General features: G+C 37.0%; 1 protein-coding gene across 1 annotated transcript in view; it reads right to left on the bottom strand.

Annotated features, from left to right (window-relative positions):
- Positions 1-267: 267 nt before the first annotated feature.
- LOC124550003 (sodium-dependent dopamine transporter) overlaps positions 268-19,410 on the bottom strand; it is a 552,321-nt gene continuing 533,178 nt past the window's right edge. Inside the window, exon 14 of the mRNA XM_047125279.1 lies at positions 268-2,443. Within this exon, the coding sequence (XP_046981235.1) occupies positions 2,327-2,443 (117 nt within the window). The 3' untranslated portion in view covers positions 268-2,326. The remainder of the gene's footprint in view (positions 2,444-19,410) is intronic.

Below are 19,410 nucleotides of genomic sequence, written 5' to 3'. Positions count from 1 at the left end.
GATCATTAAATACATAAAATGGTAAGTACTTCCTTGCATGCTCTTTACAGTGGTTTTGCTGGGTATGTAGTTAGATGCAGAACACTTTTAAGAAGTGCCCATATGTGCAGTGGGTCAGGATGTTAAATAATATAAGTAAAAAATGAGAAGGTCATGGTAAAAATTTCTTTAAATAAATCTTTTTTATTGTTTGTTAATAAAAAGTTTCACATACTTGTTACTAAAAACATAAGCAATAATTAAAAATTAACAACAATAAAAGTGATCATGACATTTATTTTTCAACATAGGTAGTTCAATGTTGATTCTCCATCAACAATGAATGGAATGGTAGTACATTAGTGTTTTACATTGTGCCTGTGTAAATGATTAAAAATCATAGACAGCAGATAATTATTACACCCTGTACTTCCAGCAGTGAACCAGAGTGACAAAAAATATGTGGAACATTAATTTGTATTTTTTCTTTATTTACAAAACATGTTACATCTTCCAATAATTTATTGAATACTATTCACAGAAAAATGCCAACTAATAGAACGTTAAAAGCTCATTAAACAAATTTTACACACTGTAACATCTTTTTGTACAATTTATTGCTCCCTGTACAGCTTTATCTATTACATATATTGTTTCTATACTATTGGTTGTATGGTGTGATGGGTATTTCTCAAAATACCTGTTTCTCCGAGCAATTCCATTGTAAAATACTGCATGTAAAACATCAGTCTAAATAAAAATATTGTACTTATAACTTCTTAACTAATAGTATAGCCACATCATTGCAAAAAATATAACTACTACTTGCCTTACAAGCATTTGAGATATCAAATAAGTTAATCCTGCTGGTATTACAGTCTCTTTTGGTTGATAATCTATTCTACAGCATTTAACTACCAACTTCACAACAACATCTAATGTTTGCTTTACATATTTCCTTTTCTTGTACATATTTATACAAACTATGTACATATTAATTTCTTCCATTGCACCATAATAAACTGTATCAAATTTGAGAACAAGTGTTGCAAGTAAACACATTCAAAAATATCCAATGGCTGTTCTGGCTATTTTTGAACTGCACAGGCATTTTTTGTTATAAAAAATTAGCATTTATTTTGTCACTCTATGTTATTTTACATGAAAACACACACTGTTTACATTTTGTTAAAAAATTAGCCTTTTACATTCTGTACAACTACAATAACAGCACACTTACAGTAACTTGATTATAATACTGTGGTGTCATTTTTGTTTCTAAAATTATACCTACTAACAGCAATGGTATATTGTGCACTAAAATATCATCTTCCAATCTCTATTATGCTACTGTTTTAAAGTTACCTAACTGTTTGGCAAGACCTAAAGTTTGTACATCACATTTATTTTTATACTGGTTAGTACACACATAATATTTTCCTTTGTTACACTCATATTTAAAGATCTTTCCACACCAATATATTTAATTACAGCAGATAAATTGTTTTTCTACAAAGTACTCACTGTTTGACTATCTTTGGTTCTCAGATCTTTATTGAGTCTCTATAACTATCAATAGTTACTGGCTACATTTTTACTAACTGGCAAGATAGTGTAAATCTGGCAATTATATAATACTTATTTTGCTATAAACTTTACACCACAAAATGTTTACAGCATTATGTATGGGAGACAAACTACTGGACATCACAACCATTTATGGGTTTATTATACTTGTAAGAACTAGATAAAAGACAAAAGTACTCTTTTGTAAGTGTCTTTAATACACTGCTAACAACCTTGCTATATTGTTGAATATGAGATATGAGATAATCTGATTGATAGCATATTTGATTTGAATGAATGCTGATTTCAACATACTAAATTTCCTCAAAGTTCTGACTCAAATAAAATGTTATGCAAACGACTGGAAGCCAGTAACAGAAGTACTCAAAGCTATGACAGATCACAGATTTTAGATGTAAAAGTGCATTAGAGCATGTTAAATGAGTTTTAGTTGAGGGTTGTAACATTTACATGAATGCAGTGAAAGTGAAATACAGTATTTTTCATATAACTTCCAAAGATATTGGTCAGTTTTGTGTTGTTTGCTTATGACACTACTGGAAATAATCAGTATCTTTTATAGATCATGGACATTATACGTATAACCTGTAAACTAGGGTCTACTTTAATGGTCATGTTGGAGCAATTTCAGTATTTAAGACTGTAGTAACATCACATAAATTCAGTGATAAATAATTAAGAAGCCATTTTTAATGTACATTATGTATAAACTATGATTAGTGGCAATTTTTTCTATATTGTATGAAACTGCTCTACTTACTTAGACATTTTCAGCAACAGGGCTTGATGTGAGCCTTACTTGTGTAGGATCACTCTGTATGCCATTGACTGCCATCCTCTGCTGATCTCGCCATGGAGTTGTCAGGAATTTCAGTCTCTGGAACAAGCGGTCAAATTTATTTTGTTCAGTATTCACTAAGCCTTCCAATAGGAGCTCATTATATTTCCATATACTTGTAAGAGTAAAACAATTTGTTAACATTCATGAAAAAAAGTTAGATAAATAATGCAGCAGTTACAACAGACATACATTCATCACAGTTTGTGGACATCCTAAGAACAATAAATTCATATCACAATAGCTTACTGGGCAGTTTTGATGTCATTTCACACTTCACCAGGGTTCATCCACAAGAAACTTTGTCTTTATTGAAGCAACAATTTTAACATCATATGTTAAACTTCCTCAAGTCACTACTTAATGATGACATACTTCCTTCATGTTGGAATGACTATAAGCAAGTTCATGGGGCTCAAAATTGGCTCGCTCACCTGTATTACCTGCCATGGTGAACTTAATATATTGAGAAATTTGGAGAAGCCTGTTAGTAAAAATTATAGAATCCTTGTTGCAGAACTGACAATTCTATGTCACCCTAGTAGGCAACAGAAGTCTCTGGAGAATGTAGAAAAGTGGCCTTGCTCAGGGAAGTGTTCTAGCCCCCAATCGTGTTCAACATGCACACAAATAATCAGCCAGTACCCAAATATATAAGACATTTTCTCTATACTGATGATTGGGTATCATAGAGCAAGGAAGAACCTTTGAGGAAGTAGATGTAAAGTTTAGGAGAATACCCTAGTACCCATGTCAACATATTATGATGACAACTCTCTCAAACCAAATTGAACTAAAAACAAAAGTTTGCACTTTTCACCTGCACCCAAGCCTAGCAAATAAAAAGCTGCACATTGACTGAATGGGTCTACCCTTGAGCACACAGACCAGCTGACATATCTTGGAGTGACTCTTGACAGGTCCCTCACACACAAACATCACTGCGAAAAACCTGAAGTAAGGTAGCTGCAAGGATCAATATCCTTTGAAAGTTAACTGGTAGTAAGTAGGGTGCCAAATCTATTGTGCTTAAAACTACCACTTTGGCTCTTTGCTTTTCCACAGTTGAGTACTCGTGTCCTGTCTGGTCTAGATCGGCACATGCAAAGTAGATCAACATAAGCCTTCATGAAATCTCTAGGCTAGTTACAGGAAGCATGAGACCCACTCCACTGGAAAAGACCTACCAAGCTTCAGGTTTCAGCAGTCACAAATTGCGTGAACATACTGGGCAATTCAAAACGACATTTGATGAGCACCATTCACTACACATCAACCTTTATGGATTAAAAAGACTAAAATCGAGATAGTGTGGAGTCTATTAGAACCTGATAATAAGTGTGACTGAAATACTAAACATGGAACATCATCTAATATGCCAAAATTGTCCTGTACATTGCTCTCTAGACCAGCTCTGGCTAAGCAAACCTGAAGCTTGTGACCTAGCCCAGCACTAGGCAAAAAAATTGACAGCTCCAGACACAAAAAAGCGAAGTAAAGTAAACTGAAGAAATCACACTAAAGTGAGTGTCATGCGCACCAAAGCATTTCACCAGATGCATAGACACTATGTTAACGATATGTGAACTTTTTAGGGAGAATCTTGACAAATTCGTCAACCACCTAAATACTGTGCATTCATAAAAACATCACATTCACTATGGAGTTGAAGAAGAACAATTGCCAATCTTTTCTGGATGCCCACATGCAGAAGAAACCTGCTGCCACTTTGGGACTTGGGATACACAGAAAATTTACTTATAAGGAAGTATATTTGCCAACAATGAGATGACATTCTCCAGGGCATTGATTTTCATGTAAACAATTTCTGATATGCAGAACGAGGAATATGCATAATGAGGACAACCTTTAGATGGAGCTGGATTGTCTGGAAAAAGATGTTTTCCTCAAACAGATATAGACGGGAAGTCACTAAGAAGACTCAGAGCATTGAGACATTAAGGCAAGAGTAAAAAAAAGAGACCAGAGAATTGCATACCTACCACATGCTGGAATAGGCTCTGTCTAACTGTTCTTCCTACTCCACAAGAACCATCTGTAAAATTAACAGATCTTTTGTACAGTGTGAAAGATACTCTAAGGTTCAAACATTTGAGATCTATTGCATTCCTTACAAATGCAGCAAGTTTTACAGGGGACAGAGATAGCACTATGTCTCTGTATATTGCACTGAATGTAAGACTTGATCAGGTAAGTAAATTGGCACTGGCTGAGCACAACTTAATTGAGGAAAGACAAATCTGATTTCAAGAAGACATCTTATCTATTCAGAGAGTGGTTCCTGAAACAGTATTATTAAGGAGCCATTCAAAATAAGTATGACTTCAAATCTCATGAACATGGTAGATGTTTTATCCTCAGTGCAGCTTGGCAACAGTGTATTGGAAGCAGTATGATTGGAATGGTAACATTCTGGATTTAATTGGTAACTGCTAGACAGCATGCACATGTTGCTTCCCAAGTAGAACAGACACCAGCATTTCACCAGAAGTGGGAAGGAGAGTATAGGTCCTAAAAAATTTCGCAGTTATTATGGAGACTGCCGTGGCAAAGAAATACAAGAAGATTTTATTGTACATAAGATATGTGTTCACATTGATTTAGAAGACTATGAAATGGGTTTTAGAAGAAATGATAGAGGGAAACTTAATTTCTATAAAGAGAAATGTGTCTAAAATGAAACTATGATACAAGAGAGCAGCAGATACAGGAGATAGACTATCCTTAGCAGAATATGAGAATATTTTGGGAACTTGTTACACACCATGCACTTTGTTCTAATCACGTAACAGGCCTCAGGTTACACAAATCACTTTAGTTGTTGCCTACTTCCTTTTCTCTCCTCATATTCCTCCTTCCTGTTTCTGACATTTTCTTTCCATTTCAACTTCTTTACTGTTTATATTGTTGTCTTTTGTGTCCTTTGACTTTTTTTCCTCCATCATTTTTTCTGCTTTCCTTTTTTCTGTAGACGCTTAATTTTGTGTAATCTATGCTTCCAGATTCAGTCTGCTGTTACTGTATTTCTGGTTTGTAGATTGCCACTCTTAATTAACTTTTTGGGATTCCAAATCTTGTCTTCTACTAGCATTTAACTACTTATTGCACTCCTGTCTTATCCCTTTATAGTTCTGCATAGTGTGTTCACAAACTCCTGCCTTTTTTCTCCAAGTTCCTCCTTTCATATTTCAGATGAATGAATCTCTGAATGCAAAAGCTAACTTTTTTATCTGTGCCTACTTCCATGTTTAACTCATAAGATTTACAAGATGTCAAAACTGATCCATCATTTTCCCAAAAATGAACAAGTTTTAGAGGCTGCAAATCCATATATCTGTAGCAGTACTTATGGGTAAAGGAACAGATAAAACTTAAGAACTGACTTTTGGTTTGTCAGTTTGTAATGTTTGATCAAGGGGATACATGGAAAATTGGAAATCCTTTGAATAATAATAATAATAATTTTTACTTGCATCATAATTACAGCCTTGGACACCAAATTAAAAAAGATGTTAATAAAATAATACAACAATGTAATAGAATATGTTAAAAACAGCACATTAGATATTCTAGCTGAGATTCTGTAAATAGATATTTGCTACCACTAGTATAAGCCATATACTAAAAAGTCCATATTTATTGCAAATTAGGGTTTACAGTAGCATCTCCCCTCCTCCCTCCACAAGGAAGCATGTAGTTATACCATATGCCAATTGAAATGGCCAATAGAGGTGGGTGGGCAAAAATTAAAAGATACTAGAAAGGAACAGTAATATTTCAGAGTGAATGTGGAATAATGGAAAGAGACTGAGGCAGACACAAGTAACATGAGAGCAATGGCATATGGTCAGAGCCATCTGCTGCGGAGAGTATGCTAAATAGGAGAGTGCCAGTGCTTTGAACCATCTGCCTGGTAGCTGAGCTAATGTACAAGAGAATGAAATTCATTTATATCTCTCTCCAGACAGATGCAGAAGGCAGTCGCTTGACCTCTCCTCCATGCCTCCTGATTGGTTATTCAAAGGATGCTGGGCTATGCTGCATCTTAGAGGTAGGTGAGCTTCTTGTGTATCTAGAAATGTGGAAAATTCTGAAGTGACAGGTGTCCTGTGCTTCTCTCAACACTGTGTAATGACAGTGATAGAGAAGATGAATGTCAGGGATTACTGAATAGTATCGTTTTTATGCAGGGTTAACATGGAAAACGGAACAAAAGCGAACTGGTGCTTTTCATTTATTATGGAAAAAGGGAGTTGCAACATATGTAAAAATTGGACATAGAGTTAAAAACACTGGAAAAAGCAGTTTCTGTGCAGATCAGAACCCAGAAGCATGTGCTTGTGAGTTGTTATTGCACACAGATTCATTGCTGAGCTGTCTGTCAGGCAAGATGGATCAGTTAGTAGCTTGTGGAGATTTCCATGTAGATTTCTTAAAAGATTCTGACAGGAGAAATGAATTGGAATCATTATTTGGCTGGTTCAGTCTGATTTGAGTAGTGCATTTTCCTACTTGTGTAGAGCAATGTATCATTACCTTGACTGATAAAATTCTTATAGACAGGGCTCAGGCTGAAACAGTTAATATGTATCCAATTGTTACTGGACTGACTGATCAGGGTGTGCAATTAACGGAAATGAACAGAACAGCATCTTGAAGGTATGAGGCATGCTCATACAAAGCACTGAGGCTTTCTACTGATAAGTGGTTCAGTTGAAGAAGCAAGAGAATATATCAAAAATGTCCTTCCACAAAAGTTTAAGCAACTAGAAGAAGCGCCAACATCATCCACCAAAATTAATAGGATCATAAAGTTCCCAAAATAAAAGTTTCTGTCGTGTTTATGGAATAAAACAGAATTCTGAAGAGTGATTGTAATGTACTGAAATTGTACTCTGTACTTATCACTGGTTTCTGGAACTTTTGAAGTTGATCATGCCTTTTCTCCAGGGAGCATTGTAGTAGCGGTCACATGCCATGTTGGTGTGTGCAGAAGATTCATTGTTGAGCTCCTACAAGGAGCAGTCATGCACAGCCACAACACAGATAAGCAATATGTAGAAATTGGTAGAAAGTATAATTAAGATTGGAAAGTTGTATAAAGTTGTACATCTGGTTCATAGGAGAAAAGTGTTTGAGTAATCCAGTCATTTCATGGAAAAGCTCATGATGTTAGTTGTGAGCTTTATGGTTGAAACAGTAATGTGTTTGTGGATCAGTAATTTTCGTGGAGAAACATGTAGATGATAGAACAAAAATGAAAAGGCTTCTCAAATAAATGATTAAGTGTTTAATCAATGTGGAAATGCAGCATAGGAGTGGTTACTTCAGTGTGAATGTGAAACAAGAATAATTGTTAATGTGATATTGGATGAGCTTAGGCATTGTTTGGGAAGTGTGTTACATGCTAAAGTGACAATAAAACAGAGTAATATGACTTGCACTGTTGATATTTTAAAGTGATATTTTCCAATTTTCAACTATATGAGTATGATACCATATCATAATGAAATAAAAACTGTGCTGGAGAAACAAATGATCAGTCATTAGTAGCCCCAGAAGAAGGCCACATTAACCGATGCTGAAACGTTGGTTTCTCCAGTATAGTTTATTTACTTTATGATGTGGTATGATACTCAGAAAACTTTTAAGGCAATTGACTATGGCCATGGAAGCCTATGCAGTTATAAATACTTTAACATTTGGAAAGTGTTCATACTAGGCACATGACCAGGTTCATTTTGTAACAAAGCATATTCTCTACATAAAGCTTCCATACTCAAGTCTGGTAGAACCTTTACAAGACCCAAATAATAATCGCTTTAGTATGAACAAATTTACTTTACTTAGCACATCACAATTTGGATTCCAGAACAACTGCTTGATAGAGGATGCTATTTATACATTCACTCCCTAAACATTATATGGCTTATATAATAAAGTACCCCAGTTAGTATTTTTTTTGTTTTCTTTTGAATGCATTAGATAGCGTAGAAGTTTTATGGGTTTGATGGCTTTACAAACAACTGGTTTGAATCATACTTAACAAACAGAATGCAAAATGTTGCATGGAATAATTAAAAAAATGTTGTAAGAGGATAAATTTTAGTGACTGGGGAGAAATCACAATGGGAGTCCCATGGGTTCAAATTTGAGTCCATTCCTATTCCATATATGTGTGAGAATGACCTTCCACTTAACATTTATCAAGCAGAAGTGGTAGTTTTTGTAGATGATGTTGGTGTTGTAATTAACTACATCAGAGATAAAGTAACAGAAAATGATCAAGTGGTTCTTTAACTGACTCTCCCTAAATTTTGAGAAAACTCACTATATTAAGTTCTGTACAACAAATGAGTCATATTACATGGAGGTATGTCATGGCAGTCGGCAGCAAGTGGAAACAAACATGAACTTAGACTGCCTGAGGGGGAGGAGCAGTGCAGGGGAACAATTCTGGCCTCCATCTCACATAGCTGCCAGCTTATACACACATTCTGTGCATCTACAAAAGCAGAACTGACATAACAGTCATTGGGATCAATGTTCATCTCTTGTGTGGTTAGTGTTGCACTCGAAATGTTCTATGCACCATGAGTACTCTGTTCACTCAACATGTAGCTCAGTGGTCTCATGCAAGTATTTTTATTGGATGCCAATTTTGCAACTTGTGTGACCCTAACCTAACCCAATTACGCAACTGGGGAAAGTGGACCTGCAGTTTGATGTGGAATCCAAATCACGTGTTGTTCCTGGTGGCTCCTCGCACTGTTGAAAGGTGAAGGCTGGGTTAAAATTAAGACTGAAAAATCCATGGTCTGGCCAAGATTTTCTCCCACTTTCCCTGTTTTTTTGCAATCTCTTTGTTGTTTTTTATTTCCCTGTTATTGTTGTCAGAATTTGGTCTGGGCAGACATCACATGACATCCCTTCAAGTTTATCACTGAATAATTCATGCAGCTTTTGTTATTACAGAGGGCACCCAGCACACTGTCCACATATGCTCAGCTACAGTGTCAGCGATGTTCGACTTTTGGCAAATGAGTTTGCGAGTATCAAAGTACGTAACTTATGTGGCCATAACTTTTGACTGCATTGGCTTTGAAGCTTAAGTTACTTACACTGCTGAGGGGCCTTGATAGTTTACATAAATTTCTATTTTATACCTCTACCAGTTCCCAAGAAAAAGGGGTCTTTGTAGATAGACAACAAATGGTAAAAAACATTTTTTATGTGATGCAGTCACAGATGAACAATTTTGGACTTTTACCCTTTATTTGTATTGAAAAACCTTGCATCAAATTTCATGATTCTAGGTCAATGGGAAGTATCCTATACATTTTGATCAGTGAGTTTGCAAATATCGAAGTGTGTGACATAAATGGCCGTACCTTTTGATTAGATTGACTTAGAAGCTTAAATCTTTTACAGCGCTGAGGGACCATAGACTTTACTATGTGATATAAATTTCAACTTGATACTTCAATCCGTTCCTTACAGCAAGGTGCGTTGTCAGGTGGACAGGCAGGAAAAAGGGAAAACAAAAGGATCCTATAAGGGTTCTGTTTTTACTGACTGAGGTTCGGAACCTTTAAAAATGAGAAATCCACAACACAAAAAATCTGGAGTACACAAAGCGTGTGGTAGTGGTTAAGCAGCAGTTGTTTGCTGTGGTTGGCAGTGGTAGTGCAGCCCTATCCTTTACTGTTATCCCACACAACCATAGTTCAAAACACCCCCCATCTAAAACTGCAACAATATAATGTCCACACAAAACCAACAGTTGTTGATGCACATGAATGTGTGAGTGAGTAAACAGGGTAGTATGCTCAAAATTTTGATGAAAACTTGAACTGGAAGAAGTGTATTACTGAGTTGATCAAATAATGAAGCTCACAGACTTTTGATCTTAATATAATTGCTAGTCTTCCAAACAAACAAATTAAGCTCCTAACATATTTTGCATATTTTCACTCAGTAATGCATTTGCATTATGGAATAATTTTCTATAGAAACTCATCACGTAAAAAGAAACTGTTGATTGCACAAAAGCAAGCAGTGAGAATGATATGGGATGTTTACCTGCAACCATCTTGCAGGCACCTCTTCAAGGAGTCAGGCATTTTAGCTACACCTTCACCAAATACATACATATATATTTGCTAATAAAATTTATCATAAATAATCCATCACCAATAGTGAAGAGTTGTGATGTCCAAGAAAAATTACCTTTATTGCTGATTATTAAAGCTATCATTGGCTCGGAGACAAGTTTAATATAGGTAAAAAATAACCATTTGTCTAACATGTAGCACAATAGTTCAAACCCTGTTGTCATTGTTGTTGTGTTCTTCAGTCCAAAGACTGGTTTGATGCAGCTCTACATGCTGCTCTATCCTCTGCAAACTTCTTCATCTCCCAGTACCTACTGCAACCTACATCCTTCTGAATCTGCTTAGTGTATTCATTTCTTGATCTTCGTCTGTTATTATTACCCTCCACGCTGCCCTCCAATACTAAATTGGTGATCCCTTGATGCCTCAGAACATGTCCTACCAGCCGATCCATTCTTCTAGTCAAGTTGTGCCACAAATTTCTATTCCCCCCAATTCTATTCAGTACCTCCTCACTAGTTATGTGATCTACCCATGTAATCTTCAGCATTCATCTGTAGCACCACATTTTGACAGCTTCTATTCTCTTCTTGTCCAAACCACTTATCGTCCATGTTTCACTTCCATACATGGCTACACTCCATACAAATACTTTCAGAAACAACTACCTGACACTTAAATCTATACTTGATGTTAACAAATTTTTCTTCTTCAGAAACGCTTTCCTTGCCATTGCCAGTCTACATTTTATATCCTCTCTATTTCGACCATCATCAGTTATTTTGCTCCCCAAATAGCAAAACTCCTTTACTACTTTAAGTGTCTCATTTCCTAATCTAATTCCCTCAGCATCACCCAACTTAATTTGACTACATTCCATGATCCTCGTTTTGCTTTTGTTGATGTTCATCTTATATCCTCCTATCAAGACACTGTCCATTCCGTTCAACTGCTCTTCCAGGTCCTTGCTGTCTCTGACAGAATTACAATGTCATCGGCGAACCTCAAAGTTTTTATTTCTTCTCCATGGATTTTAATACCTACTTCAAATTTTTCTTTTCTTTCCTTTACTGCTTGCTCAATATACTGATTGAATAACATCAGGGAGAGGCTACAAATTGTAAATAGCCTTTCGCTCCCTGTATTTTACACCTGCCCCTACAGAATTTGAAAGAGAGTATTCCAGTCAACATTGTCAAAAGCTTTCTCTAAGTCTATAAATGCTAGAAACGTAGGTTTGCCTTTCCTTAATCTTTCTTCTAAGATAAGGCGTAAGGTCAGTATTGCCTCACGTGTCCCAACATTTCTACGGAATCCAAACTGATCTTTCCCGAAGTCAACATCTACCACTTTTTCCATTCGTCTGTAAAGAATTCGCGTTAGTATTTTGCAGCCGTGACTTATTAAACTGATAGTTCGGTAATTTTCACATCTGTCAACACGTGCTTTCTTTGGGATTGTAATTATTATATTCTGCTTGAAGTCTGAGGGTATTTTGCCTGTCTCATACATGTTGCTCACCAGATGGTAGAGTTTTGTCAGGACTGGCTCTCCCAAGGCCGTCAGTAGTTCCAATGGAATGTTGTCTACTCCGGGGGCCTTGTTTCGACTCAGGTCTTTCAGTGCTCTGTCAAACTCTTCACGCAGTATCGTATCTCCCATTTCATCTCCATCTACATCCTCTTCCATTTCCATAATATTGTCCTCAAGTACATCGCCCTTGTATAGACCCTCTATATACTCCTTCCACATTTCTGCTTTCCCTTCTTTGCTTAGAACTGGGTTTCCATCTGAGCTCTTGATATTCATGGAAGTGGTTCTCTTTTCTCCAAAGGTCTCTTTAATTTTCCTGTAGGCAGTATCTATCTGTGAGATAAGACTCTACATCCTTACATTAGTCCTCTAGCCATCCCTGCTTAGCCATTTTGCACTTCCTGTCGATCTCATTTTTGAGACGTTTGTTTTCCTTTTTACCTGCTTCATTTACTGCATTTTTATATTTTCTCCTTTCATCAATTAAATTCAGTATTTCTTCTGTTACCCAAGGATTTCTACCAGCTCTCGTCTTTTTACCTATTTGGTCGTCTGCTGCCTTCACTATTTCATCCCTCAAAGCTACCCATTCTTCTTCTACTGTATTTCTTTCCCCCATTCCTGTCAATTGTTCCGTTATGCTCTCCCTGAAACTCTCTACAACCTCTGGTTCTTTCAGTTTATCCAGGTCCCATCTCCTTAAATTCCCACCTTTTTGCAGTTTCTTCAGTTTTACTCTACAGTTCATAACCAATAGATTGTGGTCAGTGTCCACATCTGCCCCTGGAAATGTCTTACAATTTAAAACCTGGTTCCTAAATCTCTGTCTTACCATTATATAATCTATCTGATGCCTTTTTGTATCTCCAGGGTTCTTTCATGTATATAACCTTCTTTCATGATTCTTGAACCAAGTGTTAGCTATGATTAAGCTATGCTCTGCACAAAATTCTACCAGGTGGCTTCCTCTTTCATTTCTTACCCCCAATCCATATTCATCCACTACGTTTCCTTCTCTCCCTTTTCCTACTACCGAATTCCAGTCACCCGTGACTATTAAATTTTCGTCTCCCTTCGCTATCTGAATAATTTCTTTTATCTCATCATACATTTCATCAATTTCTTCATCAACTGCAGAGCTAGTTGGCATATAAACTTGTACTACTGTAGTAGGCATGGGTTTTGTGTCTATCTTGGCCACAATAATGCGTTCACTATGCTGTTTGTAGTAGCTTACCCGCTCTCCTATTTTTTTATTCATTATTAAACCTACTCCTGCATTACCCCTATTTGATTTTGTATTTATAACCCTGTATTCACCTGACCAAAAGTTTTGTTCCTCCTGCCACCGAACTTCACTAATTCCCACTATATGTAACTTTAACCTATCCATTTCCCTTTTAAAATTTTCTAATCTACCTGCCCAATTAAGGGATCTGACATTCCACACTCCGATCCGTAGAACGCCACTTTTCTTTCTCCTGATAACGATGTCCTCCTGAGTAGTTCCCCACCCTGACAAATGTGTAATTCCTGAAGAGGGGCTGCAGCCTTTTCAGTAGTTGTAGGAGTAACAGTCTGGATGATTGACTGACATGGCCTTGTAACACCAACCAAAACGGCCTTGCTGTGCTGGTACTGCGAATGGCTGAAAACAAGGGGAAACTACAGCCGTAATTTTTCCCGAGGGCATGCAGCTTTACTGTATGATTAAATTATGATGGCGTCCTCTTGGGTAAAATATTCCGGAGGTAAAATAGTCCCCCATTTGGACCTCCGGGTGGGGATGTTGTTATCAGGAGAAAGAAAATTGGCGTTCTAAAGGTCGGCGTGTGGAATGTCAGATCTCTTAATCGGCCAGATAGGTTAGAAAATTTTAAAAAGGGAAATGGATAGGTTACAGTTGGATATAGTGGGAATTAGTGAAGTTCGGTGGCAGGAGGAACAAGACTTCTGGTCAGGTGACTACAGGGTTATAAACACAAAATCAAATAGGGGTAATGCAGGAGTAGGTTTAATAATGAATAGGAAATTAGGAATGCGGGTAAGCTACTACAAACAGCATAGTGAACGCATTATTGTGGCCAAGATAGATACGAAGCCCCAACCTACCATAGTAGTACAAGTTTATACGCCAACTAGCTCCGCAGATGACAAAGAGATTGATGAAATGTGTAATGAGATGAAAGAAATTATTCAAATAGTGAAGGGAGACAAAAATCTAATTGTCATGGGTGACTGGAACTCGATAGTAGGAAAAGGAAGAGAAGGAAATGTAGTAGGTGAATATGGAATGGGATTAAGGAATGAAGAAGGTTGAATACATGGAAGAAGCCTGGAGATACTGGAATGTCTCAGATAGATTATATAATGGTAAGACAGAGATTCAGGAACCAGGTTTTAGACTGTAAGACATTTCCAGGGGCAGATGTGGACTCTGACCACAATCTATTGGTTATGAACTGTAGATTAAAACTGAAGAAACTGCAAAAAGTTGGGAATTCGAGGAGATGGAACCTGGATCAACTGAAAGAACCAGAGGTTGTAGACAGCTTCAGGGAGAGCATTAGAGAATTATTGACAAGAATGGGGGAATGAAACACAGTAGAAGAAGAATGGGTAGCTTTGAGAGACGAAATAGTGAAGGTAGCAGAGGATCAAGTAGGTAAAAAGATGAGGGCTAGTAGAAATCCTTTGGTAACAGAAGAGATATTGAATTTAATTGATGAAAGGAGAAAATATAAAAACGCAGTAAATGAAGCAGGCAAAAAGGAATACAAACATCTCAAAAATGAGATCGACAGGAAGTGCAAAATGGCTAAGCAGGGATGGCTAGAGGACAAATGTAAGGATGTAAGGGGACATATCACTACGGGGAGGATAGATACTGCCTACAGAAAAATTAAAGAGACCTTTGGAGAAAAGAGAACCACTTCCATGAATATCAAGAGCTCAGATGGAAACCCAGTTCTAAGCAAAGAAGGGAAAGCAGAAAGGTAGAAGGAGTATATAGAGGGTCCATGCAAGGGCAATGTTCTTGAGGACAATATTATAGAAATGGAAGAGAATGTAGATGAAGGTGAAATGAGCGATATGATACTACGTGAAGAGTTTGACAGAGCACTGAAAGACTTAAGTCGAAACAAAGCCCCGGGAGTACACAACATTCCATTAGAAATAATGATAGCCTTGGGAGAGCCAGCCCTGACAAAACTCTACCATCTAGTGAGCAAGATGTATGAGACAGGCGAAATACCCTCAGACTCCAAGAAGAATATAATAATTCCAATCCCAAAGAAAGCACGTGTTGACAGATGTGAAAATTACCAAACTGTCAGTTTAATAAGCCACGGCCGCAAAATACTAACACGAATTCTTTACAGACGAATGGAAAAACTGGTAGAAGCCAACCTCGGAGAAGATCAGTTTGGATTCTGTAGAAATATGGGAACACGTGAGGCAATACTGACCCTATGACTTATCTTAGAAAATAGATTAAGGAAAGGCAAACCTATGTTTCTAGCATTTGTAGACTTAGAGGAAGCTTTCAACAATGTTGACTGGAATACTCTCTTTCAAATTCTGTAGGTGGCAGGGGTAAAATACAGGGAGCAAAAGGCTATTTGGCTATTTACAATTTGTACAGCAACCAGATGGCAGTTATAAGAGTCGAGGGGCATGAAAGGGAAGGAGTGAGACAGGGTTGTAGCCTATCCCCGATGTTATTCAATCTGTCAGTAAAGGAAACAAAAGAAAAATTTGGAGTAAGAATTAAAATCTAAGGAGAAGAAATAAAAATTTTGAGGTTCGCCGATGATGTTGTAATTCTGTCAGAGACAGCAAAGGAGTTGGAAGAACAGCTGAACAGAATGGACAGTGGCTTGAAAGGAGGATATAGGATGAACATCAACAGAAGCAAAACAAGGATAATGGAATGTAGTCAAATTAAATCGGGTGATGCTGCAGGAATTAGATTAGGAAATGAGACACTTAAAGTAGTAAAGGAGTTTTGCTATTTGGGGAGCAAAATAACTGATGATGTTCGAAGTAGAGAGGATATAAAATGTAGACTGTCAATGGCAAGGAAAGCGTTTCTGAAGAAGAGAAGTTTGTTAAAATCGAGTATAGATTTAAGTGTCAGGAAGTCGTTTCTGAAAGTATTTGTATGGATTGTAGCGACGTATGGAAGTGAAACGTCGACGATAAATAGTTTATACAAGAAGCTTTCGAAATGTGGTGCTACAGAAGAATGCTGAAGATTAGATGTGTAGATCACATAACTAATGAGGAGGTATTGAATAGAATTGGAGAGAAGAGAAATTTGTGGCACAACTTGACTAGGACACGGGATCAGTTAGTGGGGCATATTCTGAGGCATAAAGGGATCACCAGTTTAGTATTGGAGGGCAGTGTGGAGGGTAAAAATCGTAGAGGGAATCAAGAGACGAATACACTAAACAGATTCAGAAAGATGTAGGTTGCAGCAGGTACTGGGAGATGAAGAAGCTTGCACAGGATAGAGTAGCATGGAGAGCTGCATCAAACCAGTCTCAGGACTGAAGAACACAACAACAACAACAACAACAACAACAACATGTATTACATGATACGATTCAAAGTAATTTATATAAAATTTATACAATTTTCACTGTGTTTGATCCATACTTCTGCAATATTTGTTATATAATGTAAAATTTGCGTAATGTGTAGCTATTATGCACACTATCAAGTATTTGAGAATAAGAGAATTTAGTGTCTTGCAACAAACTTTATGTGTAATTTCAGAGCTTTATGAAACTTTTTTCTCACTGACGACCTCCACAATATTATGAAACGGAAAAAGTATATCTCTTTCTACATTTTCATTGTTCATGCAGTAAAACTGTCGCATCAGGCAAGACAACATGACATTTACATTTATTGCTTCTTTGTTGCTAAATCTATTCACAACACATTTAGCAGACAATATCTACAAACCCTGTTGAATGTATCTGTAGAATTGTATCATTCTATGACACATAGTTCAGGAGTTACGAGGGTAGCAGGAGATGGACAGAGGAAGAGAATGGGAGGAGATGGACAAAGAGCGGGGGTGTGGAGGATGTGAACAGAGAGATGGGGGAGAAGGAGATTGACAGAGAAGGGGGTGGAGGAGGGAGGAGATGGACAGAGAGAAGGGGAAGGAGGAGAGGGACTAATAGAACTGAAATATATGCAGTGCCAAGTACTAAGATAGTCATGTATAAGTATCCTGTGTACTGACTTGTTCCACTTAATTCTGATAAAAGAAAACCATTCAGATGATCTATGGAACACTAACTAGATAACAAACTACCTTAGTCTGGATTCAGTACTGCCCTTGGACTCTGTTTCATCAGCTCAGAACTCAAGCTTGTACCCAGCTAGAATGACTGGATACTGAAAGTAGAATCTTAACAAGAAAAAAGACAATAAAAATATTAATTTGTTGATGCCCACATGGTGACTGATAACTGGGGTTGTACAAAAAGTAATAATTACAACATGTTAAGATACCCTACTGCTGAGAGGAGAAAAAAATGACATGATGTGCCCAGTAGAGGAAATTATTTATACAGAAATGCAATGAGAGTGCCCAATGAAACACACCAAAATTTGACACATAAGTATTTATTGACTCAAATCATTCTGTGTATGGCTGTTAGAAATATTTATTGTTATTACAGTTTTGACATTTTGCTATTGTCAAACAATGTGGGATGTTAAAGCGCACTCTATAATGCGAAGTTGTGATATGCTGGATCATAGTGCCCAGCTACCTGAACTGTGTTCAAGCATGTCACAAATTAACATTGTAGTCAAGCTGTAATATCCCACGATGCTTACAATACCAAGTTATCAAAACTGCAGTCATATTAAATATTTCTTACAGCCATATGTGGAATGGCTACATTCAATAATAAAACTACTGCTTGGACCCATTCCTCATTAGAACAAGTGTTAATGTTTCTAAAATTCCTTGTATGTTGGGCCAACAGAAAACTGCAATTCAAGCAAAGATCTTGGAACAAACAGTATATTCAAAATGACTTACAGCACTTAAGGATTGCTGCTTCATTAGGTATATGCAGTTCATGAATTCATTCAGTTCACAAATAGGGTATCCTAGCTACATAATGATAATATGACAAAGATAGTATTTTATGTACATAATATCAGGTTAGTGTGATTGATTCATTAGGTTTCAAAGCACTGTTTTTTTTACAAGTATATGACCTACAAAAATGGGTGGAACATGAAAAGATGGATACGCTCATCAACTTTCTGGTACAATCTACAAATGTTAGATGTGTGTGCCTTGGTCAGCTGGCACACAACCAGACTGTAATCCAGTTCCATCCAAGTGTTCACTAGCATGTTTCCGTCAATGTCCGTCATAGTAGCAATGACTCTTTCCTGCAGTTTTTGCAGTGTTGTTGGCATTGTGAGAGCTGGTGACCTGGAAGGCGGGGGGAGCATGGCAACAGAGGAAAATCACCCACACCAGTGTGTACTAAAGTCAAGAAGTCAGCAGCCAGTTGTGGCACGAACCACACTGCAACATAGCCAGGTACATGGAACCTGTCCTTATACAAAGCATATGAACTTTGACTTTACGGAAACAGTTTCCAATCCAGTTACTTCAAATACACTAAGGAAGAATTTGACATCATGATGCCTGCTCAATAGGATTTCAAACCCAGAGATTTGCTAGTGACTCAGTAGTTTCCAGTGGCAAGGAAATATCAATGTTAACACTGTCGCCACTAACTGCTGAGGCAGTGACACTAGGGAAAGTGGGAAGAAGAAATATATTCATTCTTCATTATTCTCTTTTTCTTTTTAATAGCATTATAAATCAGGATATTACATGTACTGGCATAGTATCAGCTACAATGGAGAAGGGGGGTCAGGGGTGGGGGGCTGCTCTGGCTCTTAAGCTACTATGCTGTGTTTATATTTACTATTTTGAGATGACCATGTCTGTAATTTTACTGACTCAGAGTATGTTATTAGCTATCTGTCTACTGGAAAGTTAAAATCTCTTTATATGAATATTACTGTTAATTGGAATGTACATGCTGAATCAAAATATTCTGATACATTGTACATGGAATAGGTAATAAGGTATCTTTTAGTATTTTTTTTTTAATATCTGGGAAATCTTATTTCATACCATATGTATGGCAGCAAACAATCACAGGTATTTGCATGAGAATGAAAAAAATTCTTTCTGTATCCTTGACAGCAATGCAGAGTTTGTAAAATTACTATTATTTATAGTACTGTCATTGTGAACTTAACAGTACATTCCTAGTC

The sequence above is a fragment of the Schistocerca americana genome, chromosome 1 (assembly GCF_021461395.2).
Source record: "Schistocerca americana isolate TAMUIC-IGC-003095 chromosome 1, iqSchAmer2.1, whole genome shotgun sequence".
In the NCBI taxonomy this organism is placed as follows: Eukaryota; Metazoa; Arthropoda; class Insecta; order Orthoptera; family Acrididae; genus Schistocerca; species Schistocerca americana.
This window is presented reverse-complemented; position numbering and strand designations above follow the sequence as displayed.